At 42.8% G+C, this 9967-nt stretch overlaps 1 protein-coding gene across 1 annotated transcript in view; it reads right to left on the reverse strand.

Annotated features, from left to right (window-relative positions):
* ELOVL4 (ELOVL fatty acid elongase 4) overlaps window positions 1-9633 on the reverse strand; it is a 32216-nt gene extending 22583 nt beyond the window's left edge. The window contains exon 1 of the mRNA XM_042820754.1: window positions 9534-9633. Within this exon, the coding sequence (XP_042676688.1) occupies window positions 9534-9633 (100 nt within the window). The remainder of the gene's footprint in view (window positions 1-9533) is intronic.
* Between the last annotated feature and the right edge of the window lie 334 nt (window positions 9634-9967).

The raw sequence follows: 9967 nt of genomic DNA on the forward strand, positions 1-9967 counted from the left end.
CCCCCCCCCCCCCCCCCCAAAAAAAAAAACACCAACAAAAATAGATTTTAGAAATTTGCAGGCAAAACTAAATACTGTTTCATCCAGAAATTAGAGGTGCCTGCCCAAACCAAAAGAGGTATAGACAAGGCTAACAGGTACTGCATGCAACAAACTGTGGTTTTCCTTTGTACTTCAGGGCTTTGCAATTGACAACTTATCCTAATATAAAACTATACACAGCAATACATGAACCTAATACAAAATCAAGATACCACACAGGTATGAAGAACATCTCCTGCAGCTACTAAACATCAGGGCAACGTGCATATTTCATAAACTCCCATTAAAGTAACAGGATGCATAATCCCATTTTGTTGTTATAAGGTCAGGTGTAGTGTAACTGGTATTGTAAGTAGCATCCTAGTCTTCTTGGGACTCCTATAACTCAGCTGCTAGTATCATGCCACCTTTGAGCCTGTGCACAGCAATTAGAGGATGCACTTCTCTTGAGGCAAAGATTGAAATGAAATTAAGCTCAGGAGTCACATCAGTTCAGCATTTCATCAGGATTTTCAAGTCAACAAGACTGCCTTGTTCCAATTATTTTTTATTTACCTCCTCCATTGATTATGATTACTCGTGGGGACTACAAAAACTCTGCTTCAAGGAATAATAAAAATGTAATCCTTGCTAAAGCTTACACAAGATGTGCAAGATAATAAGCCCTCAAGGCTTGTTTTCATTCATTTGTCAAATCTGACTTTCCCCACCATCACAAAAGCAAGATACATTCCCAATGCAGTGACACCTGCATGCCTTTCCTGAAAGGTTACAAGATACAGATGCAAACAGAACAAAAAACAAAATAGACAAACAAAAAGCACAGGCTGCAATTTTATGAACTAGGTACACAGTGCTGTGATCAAGCATGTCTCTCTATTTCTACAGAAATATGTGCAGCATGAAATATACTTTGAAAAGATTTTCTTCTGCAATGTTTTCCTTATCAGAACTTCTCTTTAAACCATGTTCTATCTTTTAGTACAATTAAAATACCTGCATGAGTATTAGAGTATTAGTAAGCAGTCATACAAGCATACGATGTACACACATTCAGTGTTGCAATAGCAGACTGGAGTATTGGCCCACCTAGTACAAACTGGGGCTTTTGTAATGGCAAAGGGTAGATGACCGCAGAACAGATTTTCTCCATAGACAGATCTATATTAGATTCCCTCAGACAGAAGCTAACATCCTTGAAAATTAACTGTTATTAATAATCCTTTAAATTAAAATCTCTGCAAGGCCTTACCCACTGTAGAGAGAAGTTACACACTCAGCACTAATGGGACATTAAGTGCAGCACTGAAATATCTTGCTGATATGCTAACACAGCAGAAGCATACAGTTGCTTAACAACACAGCGACTGCAAACAACTTACACTGTTGTTCTCATAACTAAGAATGATTTGGGATTTCAGATGAGTATTTAGAGACTCCTAGATGCAGTGCGCAAACATGTCGGAGGACCAGGAATGGCAAGTGAAATCTATTTAAAAAAAAAAAACAAACAACCAAAAAAAACAGATACCAGAGAACATTTGCAAGGAGCTGCACAATAAATCCTGCTGATAAAACTGCCTGCTTTGGTTTGCATCAGCACGAGGGTGCTGCTAACTAACTTTGTTGTAGAAGGATAAACAAGGTCAAAAGTTTGTTTGGAGTACAACTGCATAAGAAGATATTAAAATGCATTAGCTCTTATCTTCCAAATTCAAGGGCAGAAGTAAAGTTTACAGTAGTGAGGTATAGCAGGTCTTCTGTTGGTACATCTGCCTCCACAAAAGAATCCCTCACAGAAGAATAACACTATAAGCCTCAACATGCTTTCAATATCAGCAATGACAAATCCAGGGGAAAAAAAATAACAATTCTGGAAAAGTTGTTTTTGAAAATGTAAACTGAACAAGAAAGTGTTCTCCTGCCTAAAGATGTTCAGAACAGTTATAAATATCGGAGTCTTTCACTAAGTATACGAGTAGAAAAAACAATGAGTTTGGCTGCTATGTAATGCCATATCCAAACGACTGCCACAATTAAGTCTCTCTGCTTTTCATGGTTATCTTTCACGGTCACATATGGTCCCCAGATCTAAACTTTGATGATTTCTGAAATACTTTCTCACCCTTGATCAAAAATTCATAGATCACTGACCCAGTGGTTAGGCAGTATATAAAAGAAAATCTGGCCTAAGTATCAAAGTCTATCAGGGCACTCTGCGTGAAGTACTTCAAAGGGATGCATTTGTTCCTAGCAAAATATTAAGTATTACATGCAAGCCCAGAAAATACAATAAAACAGTCTCTTATTTTCAGCCCAGCTATTCAAGTTAGCACCTGTATTTCTTTTTTATTTTTTCCTATAGAGTGGTATATTAAACCATCTTAAAAGGAAGTATTATAATTATGATATAGGAATAGAAGGACACAATATATTTTTTTTTTTTTTGCAAAGACAAGATTTACTGGCTAGATGAAAGAAATGGGCTACAAATGTCTTCTTACAGCAATATTTTATAACCATCAACAGAGCAATCACTCACACTTGCTGTAACTGGCAGTGGGATATGAGGAAATGATATTCACATTCAGGAAAAAAAGCAAATAACCCAGAGGAAAATACTCTCAGTGTTCTCAATCAGAATATCTGAAGCATAATACGTACAAGACACAAAAAAGGCAGTTTTGAGAAATGCAGGAAGAGATAAAGGGAAGAGGAAAACAAGATGGATATAAACCAAACTGTCAGAACTCAAGGTTACGATGAAACAGAGAAGTGCATGTGGGAGGTGGATGGAGGGAGTGAACCAGGTGAGGAGCTCACCATACAAGCCGACACAATGCCACCAAGAGAGAACATTCACAGGCAGGACTTAAGGATCAGGCCACTAAAACCAAGTGCATGAAGAAAAGAGCTGAGCACTAGGCACGTAAGTGAGTAGCTCACCACAACCCAGAGCAGTCAGTGCCCATAAGTCTGACACTGTTTTGCAATAAACGCAAGCCAAATTGACATAGTTTGTTACCTCACACCTTCTGTGAAAGAAAGGTAAACTACCTCATGTTTATCTTGAGATCCAAGCTCACACAGTGGGATTTAATACAAAGCACATAGCGCACTGTAGCTCTGGGCTTGCCTTGCAGCTATATATCACTTTTCCTGCTCTACTGGGTGCAGTCTTGAGAATTCTCATAGGACTGCTTTCTGACCATCAGCAGGATGAGCCTCATACCCACCTTAATTTCTGTCTAAAAAATGCCAAAATTCCTTGCAGTCCATATGCTCAAAAGCACACACGTCTTGACAAAATTAAGCACAGTTACACATCACACCTAAATAAGATCAAGAAACTAGCTATTATCTGTCTATATCTTGCCAAGGAGGTCAGTCTGTATCACACACTAAAGTGAATTCCTTATTAAATGTCATGATAGCTTCAGCTTTGTTTTAAATAAAATACAGGCTGAAAGCCCCATAGCACAGCAGTTCACTGTCCAAAGCCCTTTCAAGCACACTGTCCCAACTTCTACGCTCCAGGCACACTCTGATCACACCAACACTCTCAAGAAGCCAGATAGCTTGTTCTTTCTGTGGCCAGTTCTTTTTAGCTAAATGAATTATCATTCAGCCCCAGTTTTTCCCAGTTCAAAAGCTCTACAGCACACACTACAGCCATTTCCCCCTAATGTTGCATCCCAGCAAATTCTTCCTCACAAAGTTTTCCCAGTGTCTGCTTGGAGCCTTTTCACTCATCCATCTTTCATCTCAACGCTCCTTATTCTTTCCATGTGAATCTAATGACTCCAAAAACCTGTCTGGACTGGCAAAAGTAGAATCTTGCCTCACCCACATCTCATGGCCCTTGATCTTCAAGTCCTTAGAAGCATCTCTAACCTACCTCTTCCTCTACTGGTTGTCCTTAAGTTGCCTTTGACAGTCTTTCCTGGTTTCAACACAGAGCTGTGTTCGATACAACCTCTTCTGAATGCCATCACAATAACTATAACCCTGAGCACAGCATAAATATAGAATGACTACCACAATCAATCTGTAGTCAAGTTCCACTAATCAGAGACAACCACCTACAAACAACACTTCAATTCCTGGGCTCCATCAATGTACGCAACCAGTGCTGTCCCCGAGATGAACGACTCTGCTTCACACCACAGACATTTCAACTGCTTGAGAGCTCCCTCCCTCCTGTTGCAGTGTAAGGCTCCTGCACAATGTTCTGATTTGCACCTCACTGATGGCACGTGGCCTCAGCTGAGAAATGTGATCTGCCAAGAGCTCCATAACAGTGGTTCATGGTGTGCGGTAATTTTAAATGTCATTTGGACTAGCTACAGTAGATACCAAGGTCATGCAATCAGCTTGGTTAAATTCTGTTTAGTTTTTCAGCCATTTTTAAGGAAACTGCTTTAGCAGTATTGTCTTATTTAACACTAACTTCATAAATCAAACAGAACTTTGTATCACATTCTTACAGGTGCTCTGAAGGCCTTTTTCTTGTTTCATCTCTCTGCTGGAGCTGAGACTTGCAGTTTATCACTTCTTCATTTTATGAAAGAGGAGTCTTCCTTTTACAACTCAGCTTCTTGCTCACATCATTAGCCTTACTTCAGGCTACTCCCTAAGGCTCCACTTCTTCAAGGTTGGTGATCCAAAACCTCTGAATGGGAGCTTCCACTTCAGGAACACACTTTTCTGAATTATGCTCCATTTCCAAATGTTCTTGCACCTGTTTTGCTCTGATTAGCTCTCCTTTGAATTCTGCAACTTGATATCTTCTGGTGATGAAACATGGGTGAAACTTCCCTCAAACACCCAGTAAAAAACTCCCCCCCCCAAAAAAAAAGCAATAGCTGGTTTTTTTACGTCAAATAAGTTCCTTCACTGGCAGTTAAGAAGGATGCTTAATGAAATGCAAATGAAGCAAATTGGGATGCTCTATTCTTTGGTTTGGTTGACAGTGGATTCACGTGCTCTAGCCTTCAGCATTCTTTACTTCTGCAAAAAACTTCTCTAAGTGCTGCTTCTGCCCCAAGGCAGCCAAACCAAATTACACTTACCCAGTTCTATAGTTTCTGGCATTGGTCTTCCCTGTTTTACAAGGAAGTCTAAGTCTTCCCATGCCTAATCCTTGTTTTACAGTCATGGTCACAGATCAAAAAACTGTTTATTTGAGAAGAAAATTGCATTTGCAAATCAAGTACTGTCCAAATCACCAAGTCTGATGCTCCAAAAACTTACGAGCACATTCTGTTTCCCTTCTGTGAAGCAGACTGCAAGAATTTTTGTCTCATTCTTCTATCTCTCTCCCCACCTTCAGTTTCTGAAGAACTTTCATCAGGATGCTTCTGGCTTCCAGCTCTGGGACAAATACTCCAATACAACAATATACTGCTTTCACTCTGATAAATCCACTGTTCTGCCAACCACCTCAATGAACTTTCTCCAGGCATAAATATCCAGGATCATTTGGCCATTTTCACTTTCTCCATGGGGTAAAGAATAAGGGAAGAAGAAGAAACGTGCTTTCTTCCAGTTCTTTTCCATGGGCTGAAAAACAAACTAGGATAGATTCCTCACATAAAGCTGTAGTCTCAAGACCTTCCCAGCACAAGATTTTACAGCAATTAGAGTTCCATGAGAGCAGCTCCACCAGATCACTGTAAATGCAAGTAGCTGTGAGTTTCCCCCATATCCCCTATCCTCATGCCCTTACACTTCTGGCCCAACTGATACAGTTGATGTCACTCCTGAATAAGGTGTAAACTTCCACTGGTTCTCTAAGCAGCATCTTTTGCCTCTCTTTCCTCTTGATGGAAAAACTCTAATCTTATTAACTGCAACAGCTGTAAATAAGTGCTGTTCCAAAGCAGTCGCACATGGCCTGGGCTAGCCCTGCCTTCTTTTAACTTGGAGTTCCAAGAACAATAATTCTCACCCAAAGTCCGTAAATCCTTCTGTTATTTAGCTCAGCACATTCAAATTAACTCATTCCCCTAAAATACCTCTTTTTGATAATGGGTTTCACACACTTCCTTTTCAGGCCAGTCTCCTACTCCTCCTCCCTGAGTGTCAACAGTCTCTTCAACCATGTTTTGAGATTTCCACATTCTTTCTTGGATTTTGTCCTGAGTTATTCATCTTAATAGTTCTCCTGGACTCAGCCTGGAACCTCCCTTTAAGTCATTTGCTCAGTCATCTAATCATACCCTTAATCCTTCCTGCCCAGATCTAACCCCAACCAGCTATCTGAGCCAGAAGAAAGAAGAAGCCCTGCCCTATCTATTACACATTCCTGCTCCCATGCCCTTACAGGAATAATGGCATGGAATTTCCTAGATCATCTTTCCTGATAATAATTGTTCCCCCAACAACCTTTTTTTATCCCTTAGTAATGTTGATAATGTTTTTGCCATTTCTGCCTCCCTTTAAAATGTATGGCTTCCTAAATGATCTCCTTCAGCCTTCTCAGATGCAGATACGCTGACAATGGATTTTAGGTTTTCATGAAGAGGTGTTTAAAAAGACTGTCAAAGAAGAGAAGAAGAAAATGTGTATTTTAAATAAATTAGCAAGAGTAAAAACACATTTAAGTATTGCTAAGGCTGAAAATATATTTGAATAATAAATATGGAGGAAAAGGCAGACTGTTGTTAACCATACAAGATTAAGCACAAAGCCAAAACAAAACAGAACAAAACAAACAAACAAACAAAAAAAAAACCCCAAAAAAACCAAAAAAAAAAACCAAAAAAACCCACCAAAACAAGAAGAAAAAAAACTCCAAGCCCAATCGCAATTGCTTTGGATAGAATGCTTAATACTAAAATCTGTGACATATTAAAAAACAAACAAGCAAACAAAAGAAACAGGATTTATCAGATATCTTTTTGACCTCAGAAAGGGTTGGCTGCTTTTTAAACATCACAGAGCAAGGTGGAAAAAGACCAAATCTTTACTGCATAAAACTGAAGCAACACAGTACTCAGTGGGATATTCTGGCAGTTACATACAGTCCCATCACAGGACTATGGGACAACAGAGGAAAACATCTGCTGGCAAGACAATCTATTTGTGCATGGAGATCAGAGAGAAAGACAGATCTAGGCATCCAACAGAAGATGGAAGCAAGTATTGGAGAACAAATAATTTTGGTTTTATATGAATGAGAAGCCTTTGTGTAGGAGTTGTAGTGGGAATAAAATTTCTTCACATTTCATTGTGTAATTTTGCTGTGTAGTAGTGTTTCAGTATGATTTATTGTGTAATGCTATTGCATGGCATCATTTCTTGAGCAACTTTGCTGCGTGGTATAGTTTTTTATTTAATGATATTGAATGTTAGGCAATGGTCTTGCATGCCATAATTTGTGTTGGCTGTTGAGCAACATCACTGCCACTCTTGACACAAAGGTGAATTCACACAACAGCGTGAAATTCATGATCTTAGCGCACATTCACTCAAAGATGACAAATGGATACAATACCTTGTTCTGAATGAAGACACATGCAGAAAAGCTGCAAACTGAGAGAGTATTTTAGCCAAACTTTGACATTAAAAGATGATTTTATTAGATAGCAATAATGGCACTTTCTTATCCAGAGCTACATGGTAATTGCATGATATGATGCTACATTTCACATACCCACACCTGGTCGTAAGTACAGCAGGACCTTGTTTTTACAGACTGCTGGGTATAAACAAGGGTGGTAATATGAGTACAATGTGACTTAGGCTCTGTCCAAAACTGTCTTTGCATGGAACCACGAAATTCAGAACACGAACAAAAACTCTCAGTCTCTTATGCCAAATGCAGTTAATGCACTTCATTATAGAGGATTCCTGCATTAACAGCAACGCTACTGATCTTAGTGTAATAACTTAAAAGTTTTGCATAGGATTAGCAAGGACTTGAGCATGCTCTACAAGCATCACAAGAACATCCTACCACTTAAGGTGCTCTTAAGTAGCGAAAGAGGAAACAAAAGTTTGCTCAACATGTAGTGCCAATGTAAGTAACTTATCTTTACCTTCCTTAGACAAACTTCATTTTTTTCATACTTCCCTTCTTTTCCTTACAACACACATAGTCTGTATACAGATTTAAATAAAGCATTTGAAGTTCAGGAAACATACGAGAACTTGAAACTCTCTTCCAAACAAAGCAAGTAAGGATATAAGGATATCAACTTAGTAACCATATTTGTATTTACATCCACCCAAAAATGCTCTTAATGGGCTGGAATGCATTACCTGGGAACCTACAAAAACTGTATGCAGCAAGAGGCAGAGCAGGCACTGACAGCTGACAACTTACTGCTGCTGCAAGCATTTTCATTTGATCTCATATTCTCACAGGCTGCAAGTAAAGACGAAACGAATATGCATATAGGTTTAATAATTTTTAAAATACGGTAAGACCCAGTGGATAGACTGGGAAGGCAGCTCAGGAGAAAAAAAGCAAGCCTCTGCACCTATGACATAAGATCAGTTTGTTATTTGGCAGATGGCAAAACAGAGGGGGGCAGAGAAGCAACGACTGCTGATGCAGTATGAGCTCCCGGCCCAAACCAAGGCTGCACGCTTCCCGTTAGCAGCCTGCCAGAAACATTTGCTCCAGAGTGCTCCATGCAATTGTAGGCTTACATCTAACTAGTCTAGAGCTCATCACTGTGCAGTCAACTAAAACACGATGGAAACATCCAGAGAGGTGCTATTGTTCTGTCAGCTGCGCAGGCCCACTCATGGCAGCAATGAACAGAAACTCTACTCCACTCGTTTCACTGACCAGCTTGAGGCCGCCATTGACACGCAGCAGTACCTGCAGAGCTACCTGTCAGCTGGTGACTTACTGCCTCATCTGCTGCCCCCATACCGACTCTCAAGGCATTTCCTCTTCCTTCAGCATCTTCCATGCTGGGTGTCAATATGAAAACTGAGCACACTGAAATCGGAATACAGCAGAACGACCCCCGACGCACTTAATACAAAGCGAAACGCTGCCGCAGCGATGGTAACAGCCATTTCCTCGCCGAATCGCTGAACTCCACCATTTGCAAAGCGCGAGGGATGCTGTCAGAGGGCTCCCGGCTGCCGCGCACATCCCGGGCCGCCGGAGCTCCGGAGGAAACCGAGGGACCCCAGAAGAACGCGGCCGCCCGGGGAGGTTCCGCTGCAAGGTTCGCGGCCAGAGAAGCGGCACCCCCGGCCCGCAGGCAGCCCTTCACCTCGCGGCTTCGAGACCGCCCGTGCCTCGGGGGATTAAAACGGATCGCGAACCCCCGCGCCTTCAGAGGACGCGCCCGGGCACCCCGGCAGGAGCCGGTCCCGACCCCTCGGCCGCGCCGCGTCGCCGTGGCAACGGAGCCATTTTGAGCGCGACAGTGCCCGCGGGCGGGGGGCGCGGAGCGTCGATGGCGACGGCGGCGCTGCAGCGGGGGCTCGGGGCGGTGGGCGCGGGACACGGCCTGGCGCGTTACCTCGGATGCTCCAGGTCCAGCGGTAGAACTCGAGCGTGTCGTTCAGCACGCTGGACACCAGGCCCGCGGCGCGGGGGGGCTCGGCGGCGGCGGCACCCATGGCGAGCAGCAGCAGCAGCGGCGGAGCCGGCAGACCTGTCCTCGGTGCTTGCGTCCGTGCCTCTGCGCCGGGGCTGCTGCTGCTGCTGCCCTTCTACAGCCGGGGATGTGATTTAAATCTCTATCTCTCGGTATCTTCCCTCTAGACTCCGCCTCGCTCCCGTCACCGGCTCCCGTGCCCCGCGGGCAGGGAGGAGGGCGAGGAGGCGGAGGCGGGCGGAGAGGAGGCGGGGGGGCGCGGCGCAGTGGCCGCGGAGCATCGGTCCCTGCGCGCAGGCGCACGGCGGCCCCCGGCTGCGGGGAGCAGGTGCATGGCCGGGATGGGCGGCCGCGTC

The sequence above is a fragment of the Centrocercus urophasianus genome, unplaced genomic scaffold (genome assembly GCF_019232065.1).
Source record: "Centrocercus urophasianus isolate 14NV4802_14NV808 unplaced genomic scaffold, USGS_Curo_1.0 seq_10, whole genome shotgun sequence".
NCBI lineage: Eukaryota > Metazoa > Chordata > Aves > Galliformes > Phasianidae > Centrocercus > Centrocercus urophasianus.